The 16,029-nt window shown below is 45.3% G+C and overlaps 3 protein-coding genes across 3 annotated transcripts in view; 2 read left to right on the forward strand and 1 right to left on the reverse strand.

Moving 5' to 3' along the window:
* Positions 1–16,029, forward strand: part of ANKFY1 (ankyrin repeat and FYVE domain containing 1) — a 79,713-nt gene that overhangs the window by 35,276 nt on the left and 28,408 nt on the right. The window lies entirely within an intron of this gene.
* Positions 518–5,307, reverse strand: LOC127024350 (neuferricin). Its single transcript, XM_050908880.1, has 4 exons — positions 5,064–5,307; positions 4,771–4,911; positions 3,860–4,046; positions 518–2,288 (listed from the first exon to the last, which is right to left on the reverse strand). Exons 1-4 carry the CDS (start codon positions 5,305–5,307, stop codon positions 2,075–2,077), a joined length of 786 nt encoding a protein of 261 aa, XP_050764837.1. The 3' UTR covers positions 518–2,074.
* The window catches only part of ZZEF1 (zinc finger ZZ-type and EF-hand domain containing 1), a 61,629-nt gene continuing 51,337 nt past the window's right edge, over positions 5,738–16,029 (forward strand). The window contains exons 1-6 of the mRNA XM_050908878.1: positions 5,738–6,103; positions 10,238–10,382; positions 12,084–12,278; positions 13,194–13,365; positions 14,055–14,254; positions 15,336–15,546. Coding sequence (XP_050764835.1) covers positions 5,738–6,103; positions 10,238–10,382; positions 12,084–12,278; positions 13,194–13,365; positions 14,055–14,254; positions 15,336–15,546 — 1,289 coding nt within the window. The remainder of the gene's footprint in view (positions 6,104–10,237; positions 10,383–12,083; positions 12,279–13,193; positions 13,366–14,054; positions 14,255–15,335; positions 15,547–16,029) is intronic.

The raw sequence follows: 16,029 nt of genomic DNA on the forward strand, positions 1-16,029 counted from the left end.
CAGTAGCACTCCAAGTTGTGACATTGACTTGCCCTTACAAACTACTTTTTACAGTATTTAATAATCTGGAATTTGCTGCAACCTTTAAAGCTATTTTAAAGACACTTGCCAATCATTTTTGGGGATGGTTTGACCTCTAAATGCAAGTTCTTGTTAAAGGAAGACGTGTCCGAAAGCAAATGACATGCTGATGCTTACAATGCCCACTAAGTTGTGGAAACAATGAAGTGCTGCTTTGCAGCTCTTCCCTGCAGATTTTACACAGCTTTCTCTTTAGGATTGCGATGTGAAATAGTGGAGTAGCCCACTCCGGTGCCAAAGATGGTACAAGCCCATGGCTGAGTTTCAGTTCTAAAAGCGTGACCGGGGACTTGAACGCTGTGTGAGGGCTCTGCTGCCACTCAGCTACACGTACAACTGCCACTGATGACCGGTAAGAGCTGGTACATCTGCCTGGAAGTGCCTTGGAGGATTTCTCTTCAAGATTATGGTGGAAAAGAAACACAATAGAACCAGCTTAAAAAAAAACAAACACAAACTCCCAAATATTTATTACAACAACCACGTGTGCATGTTTAAATTGCTGCGTGGCTCCCATCCCTGGCAGCTGTAGCCTCATCTAAACATCATGGGTGAAAAGTGCTGTAGTATGTCCTACTGTCACTGCAATGAAGCGATTACTCTTGCTTTGAAGCAATGCTGCCAGGCCTCCTGTAATCTCACTAGTTATTAACTAATTACTTAGATTTGTGGGACTTTCTTTAGAGGTGGTAGTAGCTCAAAACTAATGAGTTTATAAATGCCTCCTGGCTGTTTATAAATAGGTGGCAGCTACCTTAAGGAAAAGAACTGAACACAGCTCAGCACAGATCTGTGCCACTGCTGGACTCAGTGTAATCTGGGTGTCTCTCCCAAGGCTGCAGCTACACCAGAAACCGATTCTAACAATAGATTCTACAAAAACCAGCAACTGCTTCCCTGCAGCCTGCGGTTTATAGCACCTAGGCCCTACGCAGGTATTCCCTTCTCCTTTTCAGCCCCACACAGAAATGGTGGTAGCTTGCCCTGCTCTTCTGGGAGTCACTCCTATTACTGAATTTTGCCAGCTGTGATAGATAAAATATGTACGGGCTTTAAGGGAGCTGGGCCTTATGAGGATACATCCAGCCTCAGGTTATCGTCTGATGGACGTGTACCAGATGGGAGGAGGTCATACACCAGGATGGAAATAGGAGGCAGATTACAGCAGGATGGTCGTGTTGCCACATAGCTTTTGTTATTGCCTATTTAAAACTACCAATTCCTGATCTGAGTAGTTTGAAAGTAGTGAATCACAGGACCAGGATGGTGAGGTTAATATAAAACAACAATCCTCATAGGTGGCTTCCAATATCTTCTTTGCGTGATATCTAATACAAACACTAAATGAGGAAATACAGCCAAGACCTTTGCCTTCTGTACTCCAAGAATTTGATAAAGCTTGTGTACGATTAAACTGCACAAGTTCCTAGATACTACGTACCTTAATTGTAGGAGAAATTCAGGCTTCTCCCTGCTACCTTTAAACTCTTTGGAGTAAATCAGGTGACTGGGAAGGAGCATTAGCACTACAACGCAGTAGGCAGAGTTCAAGCGACGGGAGGACCGTGCATAAACTGAGGTCTGTGATGCTGCAGCAGTTCTTGTGCTCACTACCTCGCTGCCTTAAAACACAACACATTGCACCCGCCACCATGCACGCAAGCATCCATTTCCTGACTGCACAAAAAAATCAGTTTTTAAATACAATTCAGGCTGTGCCTCTTACAGGTTGTTGCCAGATGTAAAAATACCATAGGAATGAAGCACTAAGAAAGAAAGTATCCCATTACTGATTTTTTAGCCGCTAACTCGGCTGAAGTGTTTCCTCCTCCTCTCATCTCCACACGTTAAAAAAAGAGTCACAAATAACATGAAATTGTTATTGCTCCCTTTGCACAGACGGAAGGGAATGAAGCTGGAGCTGGAGCTGCCCACCCAAAGGGCCACGTTTCGCTGTAGGACTCCTCGCCTGCCTCGGATCCAGCACTCGGAGTCACACCTGCAGGACACACTGCTCGGCCAGCGGATGGCAGCCGTCATATTCCTCCAGGTGAGGGTTATCCAGATCGCCTCTGCCGCCGTGCTCGGTGGAGTCCGGCTGGCCCCACGGGGGACCGGTCGTCCTCACGCACACACAGTGACTCCCCCCCGAACCAGGCCGGTACAGCTTCCGGGGGACTCCAGTCCAGTCTCTGTTCACTCCCCCACTGAGAATGGAAAATTAAAATAAAATACAATTCAAACCTGTGAAAATGCTTCCAGCGAATTGAGAATCATTAGATAAAAAACAAGACAATCTGGGAGAGTTAGAACTAACAATACACTCACTGAGGTAGACTTTGCTCCCAACAGCCAACATCCCACAGCTTTCTGATACCCTTTTATTGGCTGTGCTTCAGAAACCCATGGCCTGAACCTGGTTTCATCAGTGCTGCTACATGCTCTCAGCCTTCTGGGAGCAACCAGCTTCTGCTTCCCACGTTTCTATTGCTGGAAAAGGAATCATAGCCTTATGTAGCACAGCGTGTCTAATGGCAAAATGCCTTTTTTGGGAGTAGCTAATTGCTCACAGATAACCACATGCCGCCTCCTGTGCCATGACTGAACACAGTGATTTTGAGAACTAGGGCAAAAGGAAAAAAAAAAAAAAGTCTCCATTACTTCCGCAGCTACTTCATAGTGTCTCTTTATGGGCCAAATCCTGCCTGTTCTCCTAACTACTGCATCTTTTAAGCCTGTAAACTCTTACACAAGAGACTGCCACACAACACCCAGTCCCAAGGCTGCACGCAGGCTTGTTCACGCATAGAAGTGCATCCCCCAAGGTACGCAGTGCTACTGGTGTACCGAAATGAAGACTAAGCATTTTGCAATGTGTTTTGTGAAATGATTTCATCTTAAAACAAAATAGTCCCTAAACTGAGAGAGGACTACAACTAAATAGGCTAAGTAGGAAATGACTATTCAAAGCTCAGCCTCATTTTTATGTGGTTTTAAGTAAAAACTGTTGTGGCAGTAGCCTGCGAGACAGGCTGTGAAACTGTCTGAAAAACACCAGCTAATCCTTGCATTCCTGATAGGTGAGAAAACCTGCTCAAATGCAGCAGATGGTCCTAGTGGGATTTCTGTCCTGTTTGCCTGAGAACAGGAGGATCACGTGCACATGTGGCAAATTCTGAAACCTGATTTTGATTCCAGTGTGACAGAAGAGCTTTTGCCTCAGAAATAAAATTCCTAAAAGTATCAGTGATCAGGATGAAACTTTATTTTCCTTTTACCCGCTCACCAGGTCAGTGAGCAGAGCTCCCCTCCACTGCCTCACACTGGAGAACATTTTCGCTAGCCCAACCTACACCTCTGTGCAACTCCAGACTGGGTGGAGGCTATCAGCAGTTGCTGGACTGGCAGAGAAAATCTAGTGACTCCAAATCACGCAGCAGCAGCGGCTCAGGCTGGCACAGGGAGAACGGCACCGCTGCTCCTTGCAGGTTGGCTCTGCCTCTGTCAGAAAGCACAGCCTGAGGAATGCAGACAGGGGAAGGGACCATGCCCGGCGTATTCCAGCCATGCCAACATTAGGACCAACCTATGGCCTTCTGCGGAGAAGTCACCAGACCTCACCTACAGACTACGGAGTGCAGTGGCTGCAGGAACCAGGACATCTTCCTATGCCACTCCTACCAGGAGAGGCAACGACAAAGCTCAGGGCATCCAAAAAAAGGGCAGAAATGCTCTGCTCCGAAGGGTCCAACCATGGTGGCAGGAAGGCAGAGTTTACCTCTGTCTGGAGCACCAGAATCGGCTGCCCTTAGCAGAGCTCCATTCAGAGTTGCAGGGTGGAAACTGCTGCTTCCTCTGCTTGCTTTCTGCTTGGAACTTCAGAGCTTCCTCAATCGCAGCCTCAGCCTGCCTCAAGGCTTCTGTCGGTGCCCCATTTTCATCATAGAATCTGCCCACCAGCTTCCCTGGGAGAGAAGATCAATTAAGACCACACTGTTTCCAGGCAAGGAAAATGAATAGTTCTGGGTTTTTCAAAAATTTGTTATTTAAAGACAAAAAAAGGAGGATCTCACCATGGCCCAATTTTAAAAACGAACTGAGCTTACATCCCTTCCATTCTTGGATCACACAGCAATTTACCCGTATTAATAAATCCACGCAGGACAAGCTCAGGCACAGATTCACTGAAGATCAGAGAGTCAATGCCACTTTCAGCTGCAGAACCCAGAAGTCTTTCCCACCCATGCACCTCATTCCCAAAAATAGTTTCCCTGCACTGCCGCTCCTACAGTCTCTGGAGTCCTGCTAATTTCAGTCCTCGCAGTGCTGGCTCCATGCCTTTTGCTCAGCAGAGACGAATAAAAGCAGGGCAGAGAGCTGCAGCTGAGAGCCCAGGGCAGGAAAACTGTTAAGCTTCACCTTAGAGGAAAGCAGACCTCAAACTAGGTCTGATTTAGCAGCAGCTCCAGCTGATCACCCACAGGTTTCAGTACGCCAGTCTCCAGCGGCCACCTGCAGCACAGGTGGAAGACCTTCACCAAGGCAGACATGCTGTAGGTGAAACCCGGCGCTACGCAGCGCTGCATCCCCCGACTTTCCATCGCCACACCGCAGGCCTACCCTCGCCCACCCGCTCTCCTCCGCACGCGTTTTCCCTTGCGCGTGGTCACCCCGGCCAGAACCACCTACCCACGGGATCATAGTTGTCGCCGTAGAATGAGAGCCAGCTCTGGATGGCGAGCATCTCGCCCGGCGACAGCGCCGAGACGTCGTCCACCAGCCCCGCCTGCGTGAAGTCGCCAGTGGCAAACGCTCTGGTGGCATCTCTCCCTGCGGGGCAGGCAGGCCGTGAGCCCCCCCACAAACCGGGCGGCGAGCCCCTGCCAGGCCCTGCCTGCCCCCACCGCGTCCCCTGACAGGGCCCTGTCAGGCCCCAGCGAGGCCCAAACCCAGCAGCCCCCCCCCCGCCCCACTGGAGGTACCTGCGAGGCCGCTGTAGGCGCCGCCGGGGCCGTAGTGCCTGCGGCCGCGCTCCACGTCGAAGACGCGGCCCAGCACGGCGAGGTAGAGGCCGGGCTCGCCCGCCGCCCCGCGGTACCGGCCCAGCTCGGCGGCGCTCAGCAGGCGGCCGCGGGGCGGCAGCAGCCAGGCGCGGGGATCGAACCCGCGGCCCAGCAGGCAGGCGGCCCCCAGGCACAGCAGCGCCGCCGCCGCGCCCCGCCACATGGGGGCCGCACCACCCCGCCGGGCGGGTCACGTGTCCGCCACGAACGCGCCCGGCCCCTTCACGACACTTTCCTCGCCGCGCGGCAGCGTGGCCGCGGCTGACGGCAGCGTGGCCAGCGCCGCGTATGCGTCCGTGCGGGGCGAGCCTTCCCGCGGCTCCGCTTTACGGCGAGTGTCGCGCGTCGCGGCCGCACAGTGCCTTTCCGGGGCGGGGCGGGGCGGGGCGGGACTTTGCGGCGCCGGGTGTCGCTTGGCGGCAGTGTGGCGCGGCCGCCGCCGCCGGCCGGGAGCTGACAGGTGCGGCGGGCCGGGAAGTTGCTGACTAAGCCGGGCCGGGCGGAGCCGGGGCAGCGGCGGCGGCCGGAGGAGGGGGAAGGAGAAGCGGCTCCGCCGAGCGTCGGGTCGCAGCGTCGGCGCCTCCGAGGGGCTCATGGGGACGGCGGCGAGCCACAGCAGCGAGGAGGAGGAGGAGGGCGCCGAGGAAGGCATGGAGGGGGCGGCCGCCGCCGCGCCTCAGCCCGGCGCTCCCTTCCCGCCCGGCGCCGCCGCCAGCCCGGCGCCGCCGCTGCCCCCGGCCGAGGTGCTGCTGGACCAGGCCCGGCTGCGGGAAGCCACGGCGCGGCTGCGGGAGGCGGCGCTGCCCGAGTCGCTGGTGTCGCGGCACCACAGCACGCTGGTGCGCTGGCTGGAGGAGCGCCTCAGCCGCGGCGACGAGGCCGTCAGCCTGGAGCAGTTCTGTGAGGTGCTGGAGAGCGTCTCCCGCCTGGCAGCCGGCTCCCGCGGCGAGAGCGAGGAGGTGAGGAGGCGGCCGGCGGGGTCAGGCCTCTGCCCGGGCCGGGGGGGGGGGGGGGGGGGCTGCGCGGGGGCGGAGTACCGGCAGAAAAAGCTCCCTCCTCAAAGATCTGCCTGCCCGGGTTGGGGGGGTGTGTGGGGATGAGGAGGGGAGCGGGGGCCGGATCAGCGGGAAGGGAGGCGGTGGGAGCCCCTGGGGTGCGGCTGGAGGTAGGTCTCCCTGAGCCGGGGGGGGTCTGCCCGGGCCCTCGGTGTGGGTGCGCTGGCGCCGGGTCCGTGGCACGGGGTCCGAGCAGCCTGGCCGTGGACACGACCGTGGAGACCCCGGTCACCCCTTCCTGGTAACTGGGGCAAGGCCAGACCGGATGGCTCTGCAGCAAGGTTAAAAAAGTGGCGGCTGCTGCTGATAGGCAGGCTGTCAACTTACAGATATCTTTTTTTTTTTTTAATTGATACCTGCTTTCAGTGATCATGCTCAGCAGCCACTTGTGAATAAAGTGGTTGTTTACAACAATATTTCTGCTGTTGCTACCACTGGTGCAGCTGGTGGTAGCACAGGTAGCGTAACAGAGTTCCCGCTCCACAGACAGAAGGTCTTAAGGTAAGGTTTTGGTGGTAGAAGAGAGTACAGTTTCCTTTCTGCTGTGGGAAGGGATATGGAGAACTTAACATCTAGAACATTTAAGCTTTAGCTTTACGCTCTAGCTAGCATTTAAAATGCAGTAGAATACCCTGTTGGGAATTTCACACTCAGTTGAGAAAGTGATTGTGTCTGAATTTCTTACTGCATGCCGTTCCTGAGTCTCACCAGTGACTTCCTTCTGTCTTTGTATTGCTCCAGAGTAGTAGAATAACTTGGTAAACTGTTAAATCATGCATACGCTCCTTGAAATCAGTGCTGACATATTAACAAGACTACTGGAAACTAGGAAGAGATTAATTTTGTTGTACAGATAGGTATGTTTATATCAGACTGTTTTAAGTAGCTTGCTAAAATGCTGCCTCCATTTCCAGTTCCTTTACAAGAGGCAATAAAGAACACTTCTTCATTTGTAACGACAGTAAGAGTGAAATTAGTACATCGGGGTTCTTTCTGTTAATACAAACAACTGAGCTTTGTGGGCTGCAGAAATATTTTGAGGATTGTCTGTACTGCACATCCTCCTCTGCATGAAGAATGTAGTTGGTTTGGCTTTTTTTTTTTCCTGCTCTCGGGAGTGGGGAAAAATCTTGTCAAAGGATTTATCATGGTACGGATATGTGGTCACATCTAGTCTATCCTGCGAAGCTGAGATGTTGGGAGTTGTGTGGAAAACCTTGATGTCGTCGTTTCTATGGCAAGCATTAGCCTGTGGGCTGTAGTATTTTAGATTTCCAGGATGTATTTTACAGTGATGAGAAGTTAGTTTGTGGGTGGCAGGTCAACAGGTTTCACTTTTTAATGTTTATAGAATCCTGTCTGGCATAGACTAAGTTTTGATCTGCCCATTAAGTTTTTCTGTTCTCAGTGTGGGGCTTGTGAATGCATACTTTGAATGCTTTATGGGCAAAATGAACCTCTGTTTAAATGCAAAATCTATTTTCTAGATAAACTGAAACTCTGAATCCTTTTTTATTCATTAGTGCTTTAGCAGCTATCATGTAATGTATCCAACTTTCGCTTGAAACATTAATGCTGCAGTTCTACTGAGAGCGAAGGATGAAATACAGAGTTTTCCTAAGTCACACTTCAGATATTCTGTCATGCTGTCCAACTCCTGAGCTGTCTGTGAGGTGAAGGGGTGATTTTTCCATGTGCTGTGTTTCCTAGCGATCACCTTAGCCATCATGTCCCAGGAAACATGTTTCTTTTATGTTTCTTCATGTTCAGGGTTGAACTGGGTAGGAAGTGTGTGGACTTAATGCTTTTATTTAGGAGCAGAATGCAGCTGGGTTGTGGTAAAGCTGCTGCTGCATTTGTATCATGTCCCAGTTGTGAACACAACTCAAAAGCTCTGAGTACAAGTTTGCATACTGATTCCCACCCACCCCCCCCCCCCCCCCCCCCCCCCCCCCCGTTTTGTTTATAACCCCATTGCACAGGGCAGGTTGTCTGAGCAGCGGAAATTGTGTATGTTTTGTGTCAGATATAGAGTTTAAGTTATACTGAACAGTCAAAAAATAATTTCAGAGTTCTAGGGTCGGTGCAGTCTCCTGAGATCATAGGAAGAGTTTAAAAATAAAATAACAAAACAATGCATTAAGATGCAAAGAAAAGCATATAGGTGGTAATCTCTCCTTACATGAAAGTATAAGAAATCGATTTAAAGTAGCTCCAGCTACTTTATCAGCAGATCCAGCCTTGTCATTTTGTGTGTGGTTTGTTTTCACTAGTAACCTCACAAAACTTGGTCGCTTGTTCATTTCATATTTTAGTAATTGCACGGTTTGACTTCAAATATGAGGAGAAGAAGTCATAACGGCAAGAATGGCATGGTGCAAAACTGTACGTTGAATTGTTTTGGCAACTGAGTTATGTTTGTTAAAATTAATTCCCTCTGTATTGTTGTCCTTAAGCAAAGGTCTTAGTTTTTTGCTTCGGTATCTCCCTGACGCCCAGCGTCAGTCATCTGTACTGGCTGTGGTACCTTCTGGATGCCCAGCACCGGTCCTCTTTGCTACTACTAATAATTTTTTTAAAGGTGATCATTGTTAGCATGGGTTCAGCTGTATGTTTAACAAGAATTTATAAAACTGCTAAGCTAAAATTCAGCTCTGTGCCCCAGAAGTGCCGTTGGAGCTGTAGTAAGATAAAATACGGTATTTCGATTCTGTTGTCTTCTGAGGACTTTGCTCTCATTTAAGTGGTGTAATTATGTCATGGTTAATTGGCAGGTTATTTTGATCTAATCGTTTCGGATGATTTCTCTCTAGGATAGTGCTTTTAATGGTACATCAAGTTTGATAATCAGGTAGCAAACCAAGAGATTCAAGCATAAGGTTCCTCCTGAACAGCAGTGACTTCTTGACTCTGTCAACAGACATTTGTGAGATGATCTGTTCTTAGAGGCCAAATCTACTTGGCTATGTAGCTGAACTTGAAATACCAAGTTCAGGGCTGGGAGACTGAAGTCTTGCTTGTAAAGAAGTATCTTTTGTAAGTGTATTCCCGATTTATATGAAAAAAACCAGATGCTCCTGAAATATTGCATTTCTTTTTGGGTACATTCAATTTTTTTTAGCAATTTTTTTTGGCAGAAGTTTGTTTCAAAATTAAATATGATAGTGAAAATATAGCTAGTTTTTTTAATAGTAGTGTATCACTGGATCATGAGTTCTCTGAAGTGGCTAGTTAAAAAAAAAATCTACGTTTATGAGCTTGGTTCTGTTTTGTAGGCTTAGCTGAATAAAAATACCTTGTACTTTTGTTAGTACAGAGATGCGAAATGCATAGCTGTGTGAGTTGCTTTTTATACATGCTCAACACGACTTTTTATATTAAAAATGTATATTAAGGTCAAAGTTAAAGCTGGCAATGGTTCCCTTCAATAAGAAAAAAAAATCTTTTCTAACTCTCTCCATTGTTTTCACAAATACTTTGACAAACTATGTTAAACTGATATTTTGTGTAGGAGGACAGTATATGGAAGGAAACACACATTTAAAAAAATACTCTGGTTCTAAGGACACTTTCTTAAATAAAGAAAATATGTAAAACCTGAAAGAATTTGAGTGGATGCAGTGTGAGATGGATGCCGCGGTAATGAGTAATGAATGGTATGGCTTTTAGAACTAACGCACCATTTAATGGAAGAGCTTTTTAGTGTTCTTTTGTGAGTACCTTCTTCGTAGTCCCAGATGTCAGTGGATGAATACTGCTGATTCACTGGTATAGATGATGTGCTGTCTCCACCTAAGCATAACTACATTTGACTTTTATAGGAAGGCAGTGCAAATGCCTCAAAACTTGCTAAAGACTGCAGATTTCCAGCCAGCCTGTTTCCTGTTGTCATGAATTCAATACTATGGAAAACAGATACTTTTGATTTTTATTTAATAGCGTTACAATGTTTACTGCTATGGTTTCTATGAAATACCTTGAATTTCTGCTTGAAGTAAATATGCTGAAGTAAGTTTTCTTTTTTTTGTTCCTCTTCAGGCCTTTGCACAATTTGATGCTGAAGGAGATGGCACTGTAGATGTGGAGAATATGCTGGAGGCTCTCAAGAATTCTAGTGGAGCTAATCTTCAAGGGGAGCTTAGCCATGTAATCAGGCAACTGCAAGCTTGTTCACTAGTTCCAGGTATGAGAACAAAGTGACAAAACAAATGGTTTCCCAAGTCCTGCCGTATATAAGAAGTGCTGCTTCAATAAACTGCTTTAATGGTGTTGTTTGTCCTAATCTTCTCAAAGCCATAGTCCAAGTCATTCTTGCATCTCTAGTATCAAACAAGTGAAGTTGCTGTAAATTAAAAATTTCCCATAATTACATCCAGCTAACTTACTTTCATAAATAACCAATATTGTCTTCTCTGTGTGACTGGGGAACTTCTTATCCTTGTTTGGTTTATCTCACAGACAGAAAACAGTTCCTTGCAAAATTTTGGTGAGTGCCTAACTAATGCAGTCTTGTACTTGGTAACTGGAGGAATAAATCCTCCATTGGGTCTGTTTCAGGTGATGAGTCATATACTTTATTATATTGTTATTTAGCTTTTGAAATCCTGCTAAAACATAATTCACATTTCATAGCATATAGTTTGGAAAGTGTTGGTTTCCAGAATGTGATTTCTGGGATAAGTATCAGTGACTGGCTTTCCTTCCAAGCTTTTGATGGTAAGTGGCTAAAGGAGATTTGCCTTAGAGGATCAGAGAAGAAGTGTTAGAATTGGCTCATAGATAAGTCAGAGGAGAGTACTTACGGGGTACTATTCTATGCATCTAAATGCACTGTGATTCAGAGTACCACTGTTCAGGAGCTGAAATTTCTTACAAAGTTGGTGGAAAGCATTAGACATCTCTCTGGGAATAATCCAGAATGCCAAAGCGAGATGCTTAGCGTAGCTCAAGGTGAGTGATGTGAGCACATCAGCTTGTTAGCCGAGCAGCAGCTGTTTCACTTAGATATTGAAGGTAAGGGTTTGGAACTTTTGGGACAGCAAAATAAGCATAAGAACTAAGATTTTTGGTAATTGTTTTGAACCACTCCAGGCATTTCAAGTAACTGGCAAAAATAATTGTCTGCACCTTTCGCAGTTGTCCTGGTTTCGGCTGGGATAGAGTTAATTTTCTTCTTAGTAGCTGGTACAGTGCTGTGTCTCGGATTTAGTGTGAGAATAATGTTGATAACACGCTGATGTTTTAGTTGTTGCTAAGTAGCGCTTATCTTAAGCCAAGGACTTTTCAGTTTCCCCTGCTCTGCCAGCAAGCAGGTGTGCAAGGAGCTGGGAGGGAGCACGGCCGGGGCAGCTGACCTGAACCAGCCAAAGGGATATTCCATACCATAGAACATCATGCCCAGTACATAAGCGGGGGAGTTGGCTGGGAGGGGCGGATCACTGCTTGGGCGTTGGTCAGCGGGTGGTGAGCAATTGCATTGTGCATCACTTGTCTTCTTGAGTGTTATTTCTTTTTTTTTGTTATATTCCTTTTCATTGCAATTATTATTATTATTATTAGTGTATTTTATTTTACTTTAGTTGTTAAACAGTTCTTATCTCAACCCACGAGTTTTACCTTTTTTTTTTATCCTCCTCCCCATCCCACTGGGAGGGAGGAGGGGGAAGCGGCTGCGGGGTGCTTAGCTGCTGGCTGGGGTTAAACCACGACAGCAGTCCTGCTGTAAAGGTTGCAAACTTGAGCTACTTCATATGGTGGAATGTAGTTCCAATAATGGCTCCCATGCTTAACTTGGATTTACCTAGTAATAAGATGTAGAGGGGGGAGATGATGACTTGGTCAAGTCAGATGTTGCAACAAAGATAGAAATAATGTTTCTTTCTAGGTTTTATTGATATATTTTCCGAATCAAAAGAGCGTCTTGGTCTTCACGCTTCGATGATACTGCGATTCTTGCACCGGAATCGGATTTCTAGTACCGCCATCCCTTACCCAGTGTTGGAGTACTTCAACAATATCTGTACTATGCGCTCTTCTGTATTAAAGGATTCTTTAGATCGGCTTCTCCTAAAAGAGAGAGGTATGTAATATTTTTCTTTTTTTTCAGGATGGTAGTGTACCCATAGCTTGAAGAAGAGATTACAGATAACATAAAAAGCTTTCTTTACTGTTTAACCTTTAACAGGCGTGACTTCTTATGAAGTTGATCTGCATGCTTCTGTGGCGTTTTTGTTGGGTTTTTGAGGCACGTAAATTGATTTCCTAACTGCCTAGCAATCTGAGTAACACACTGGGATGTTTTTCATCTTTCTCCTGACCTGTTTCAGAATGATGATTACTAATTTACAATATTCTCTATTCAGTCAAATATCTTTATGAGTTGCTGGAAACTGAGTTTCCATGTGAAGGTGAATGTTTTCTGAAGTTGACTGTTCAGTATTAAAAAACGATTTATTGTTTTGGGCTGGAGGTAGTGAATCTTTTATTGTATTTCAGATGGGACTGTCCTCGTGGTCTCCCTAGAGGGAGGACGCCTTTTCTCCACAGCTTGACTTGATATTTTCAGATCTCTGCACTTCTATTGAAACAGATCAAGTTACTTGGGGAAACAGTCTGCTTTGTCCCTTCCCTAGAATAGCTGAATTGAGGTTTTCTCCATCGTATTTTACTTTTTCCTCTCATCTGTTTGTCTTTTGGCATAATAATAATAAAGCACTGATGAGGCCAGTAATGAAAGGAGGAGATAAAGGCTATTGAACTCCAGACAAAGTAGATGTTTTCTGGAGAACAGAGTAGATGCAAGTCGTAGATTGAGATTATTGTGATTTCATCTGAAATGAAACTTTGATGTCTTCTAGTTTCTGTCAGAAACACTTCTTCAGGAGCTGTGTTCTGTGCCAACAAGTTATTTTATATGAGATAGTTATTATAAAGGTATAACAATTCTCAAAACAAGCAAAAGAAGAATATTATGAGTGATTTCTTTTCTTTGCAGAATACCCCAGTGACTTGAATGGTAATCAGGAGTCGGACAAACTGAAGTCTGTCACAAAGTGCTATACTCACATAGAAACCTCATCCAATTCTGCGGATATTGACAAGATGACAAATGGAGAAACTACATCCTTCTGGCAGTCGGATGGGAGTGCTCGCTCACATTGGATACGGTGAGCGACGCAGCGATATACAGCTGAGTTTTAGGGTAGTTAGTCCTTAGGTTTTACAGCCAGTGGGGTGTAATTGAAAAAAATTGCAGAATTAACGAGTGACAGATGAATATAGTTGAAAGCAGAAGTCATTAATCTCTGCGTAAATTTTAAAGGCCTAATCACCAAGTAAAAGTGTTCACCTGTAAAATGCATGCATCTTCCCTGCTGAAACATACCCTTGTTTTGTAGCTAAGCTTTCCAAACTGTGTTATAGATGCAGTGGTTAGTACTTGAATAGAAGTGCTTTGCCACTGTCTAAAAAGTTACTGCTCCATGAAACAGAAACGTTTAGTGGTTTTTCGGTAGTAGATCTAAGAATGTATACTTTAAAAAAAAAAAAAAAAATCTCATTTTGGTCATTATTGACACTACATTTTTATTCCTGAGGAACGAATTCTCAGTTGAAAAGCTGAACAATAGAAAACTCTACAGTCTCACTATCAGAGGTGACTGTCTTTTAAGTCAGTTACAAGTCTTCTAACTCGTCCACCATGATATGGGGTTGGTAATGCCTGTGAAGCATTGGGTAATTTCCAGTGGATTTATTTATGCTTGTAGAATTGGAAACCGAGTGAAGCTTAGCTAAAAGTGAAGTGCTTGACTTATCTTCTCTTTGCAAGAACTGTTTTATCTTCTTTGCTTTCCAGTTTAAAGATGAAACCAGATGTTGTTTTGAGACATCTGTCCATTGCGGTGGCAGCCAATGACCAGAGTTACATGCCACAGCAAGTTACAGTGGCAGTGGGAAGGAATGCCAGCAGTCTTCAGGAGGTCCGAGATGTTCACATTCCAAGCAATATCACTGGCTACGTAACACTGTTGGAAAACGCTAACATTAGTCAGATGTGTGAGTCAATAAAGATACCATTGGTATATTGTTTTGCTGCTTTTTGGAAGGTGAAAGGTTGGGTAGAACATAGAATGATGTGTTGAAATGTCAGTCATTAGAGCAGAAACTTTTGACCTCTTCCTTGGGTCAGAGAAATTGTTTTAACTGTAGTTTAATTTCTAGCCTATAAGAGAGTCTTCTGAGTCTTTCTCATGGCATCTGTCTGCAACTTGGACTAAGGGTTGAAGAGCTAGAATGACTAAAGATGCAGTTTTAGCCTCTCAATTTGAAGACACTGGGCAATTTTAAAATATCTTTGCTTGCAGAGTGAAAGCATATGTTGGATAATAGTGTCTAGCAAAAAATCTGCTTCTGAGCAACTTTTTTTTTTTTTTGGTAGCAAAACCCTGAAGTTGGTCAGATGATTTTTGTAAAGCAGGTTTTATGCTAAGGGTTTTTAAGTAGTGTTATTTTTAAGTCTGGTAGATCTGTGGGTGCTATATTGGAGTCAATCAGAGGAAGGCTGCTCCTTCCTAAGATGGTTTCTACAGCTTCAGAAATTTTGTCTCTTCAGCTCGTATAGGCACTTTTCACTAAGATGAACTTTCACTGCCACAGAAGCGGGCAGTGAGGATGTTGTTCCTCAAAAGTAACTGGGACAGTGTTAGCTATGCAAAATGGTCAAGAACTGATGTGAAAATTTTTATGTAACTTAAAAATTTGCTTTTAGGCTTTACTCTTTTTCCCTATCTTCTCCACTACCACTGCCAAGACACTTCCTATGTATGGAGGTAAAAGGTACTGGGGAACTAATCTGTAATCTGTTTTTCACTTTGAGGGTCTCTTACTACTTTTTTCCTAATTTCTAGCTGTACAATATGTAATGGCTCATATAGGCCGTTCAAAGGCTAAATTTTCCAAATCATAGAAACATGATGATGAAGAAACATGCATATAGTTGTCTATATGTGGGAGTACTGTTATCTGCTGCTATTTTTCTAAGAGGTTTTGCAGTAATTATTGTTTTGAATATCTGGATTCTTCTAGATCTAATCCAGCAGAAGAAATGGGAAAAAAATTCTATTTTGTGTTTTGACAGATGTACAGATAAACATCAAGCGTTGCCTTAGTGATGGATGTGACACTAGAATCCATGGACTCAGGGCCGTCGGTTATCAAAGAGTTAAGAAGGTGGGCGTCTCTGTGTGCGATGCTTCGGCTATCTGGTACTGGTCTCTGCTGACCTCTCTGGTAACAGCTTCCATGGAAACAAATCCAGCATTCGTTCACACTATTTTGCAAAATACTCAGTAAGTACTAAACTTCCATGGTGTGTGTTTGGTTTTTTTTTTAAATTTATTTTTTTTAATACTTCCAGCTTTAGTAAACTAATCTATCTTGTGTAACTGGTTTCCACTCCCTCCATTAAGGTGTTTAAACGTCTTTTCAGCCATCACACTGTTTAAATTTGGTATTTCTCTCTTATCTATTTGCACATGCTGGAACAAGTATAATTCTCCTAGCTGTTGTATCTAATCTAGTTGTTAAGCCATGACTAGATGGACACTGAAAAATATGGTTTTTTACCTATCCTTTGACTTGTAATAATTTCGAGAAGCCTAAAATTAATTAATTTTCTTTGTTAATTTTATTGATTATAAATATTGGACACCTTCCGTTTATGAAGGGAGTTTAATTTAGCTTAGTTTTCAGCAAATTTTTGGTTGTGTAATGCCTTGTCATGCATTACATGGGGATATAGTTGGGTATATGCAATATCTGTGCAGATGTCT

Source organism: Gymnogyps californianus, chromosome 20 (assembly GCF_018139145.2).
Source record: "Gymnogyps californianus isolate 813 chromosome 20, ASM1813914v2, whole genome shotgun sequence".
Taxonomy (NCBI): Eukaryota; Metazoa; Chordata; class Aves; order Accipitriformes; family Cathartidae; genus Gymnogyps; species Gymnogyps californianus.

Bases quoted from the DNA above. Each gene is read 5' to 3' on its own strand.
- LOC127024350 (XM_050908880.1), bottom strand. From the start codon at position 5,307: ATGTGGCGGGGCGCGGCGGCGGCGCTGCTGTGCCTGGGGGCCGCCTGC. The intron at 4,912-5,063 runs GTACCTCCAGTG...CCTGCCCCGCAG, and splicing joins CGCCTACAGCGGCCTCGCAG to GGAGAGATGCCACCAGAGCG. The intron at 4,047-4,770 runs GTAGGTGGTTCT...CTTCTCTCCCAG, and splicing joins CGACAACTATGATCCCGTGG to GGAAGCTGGTGGGCAGATTC.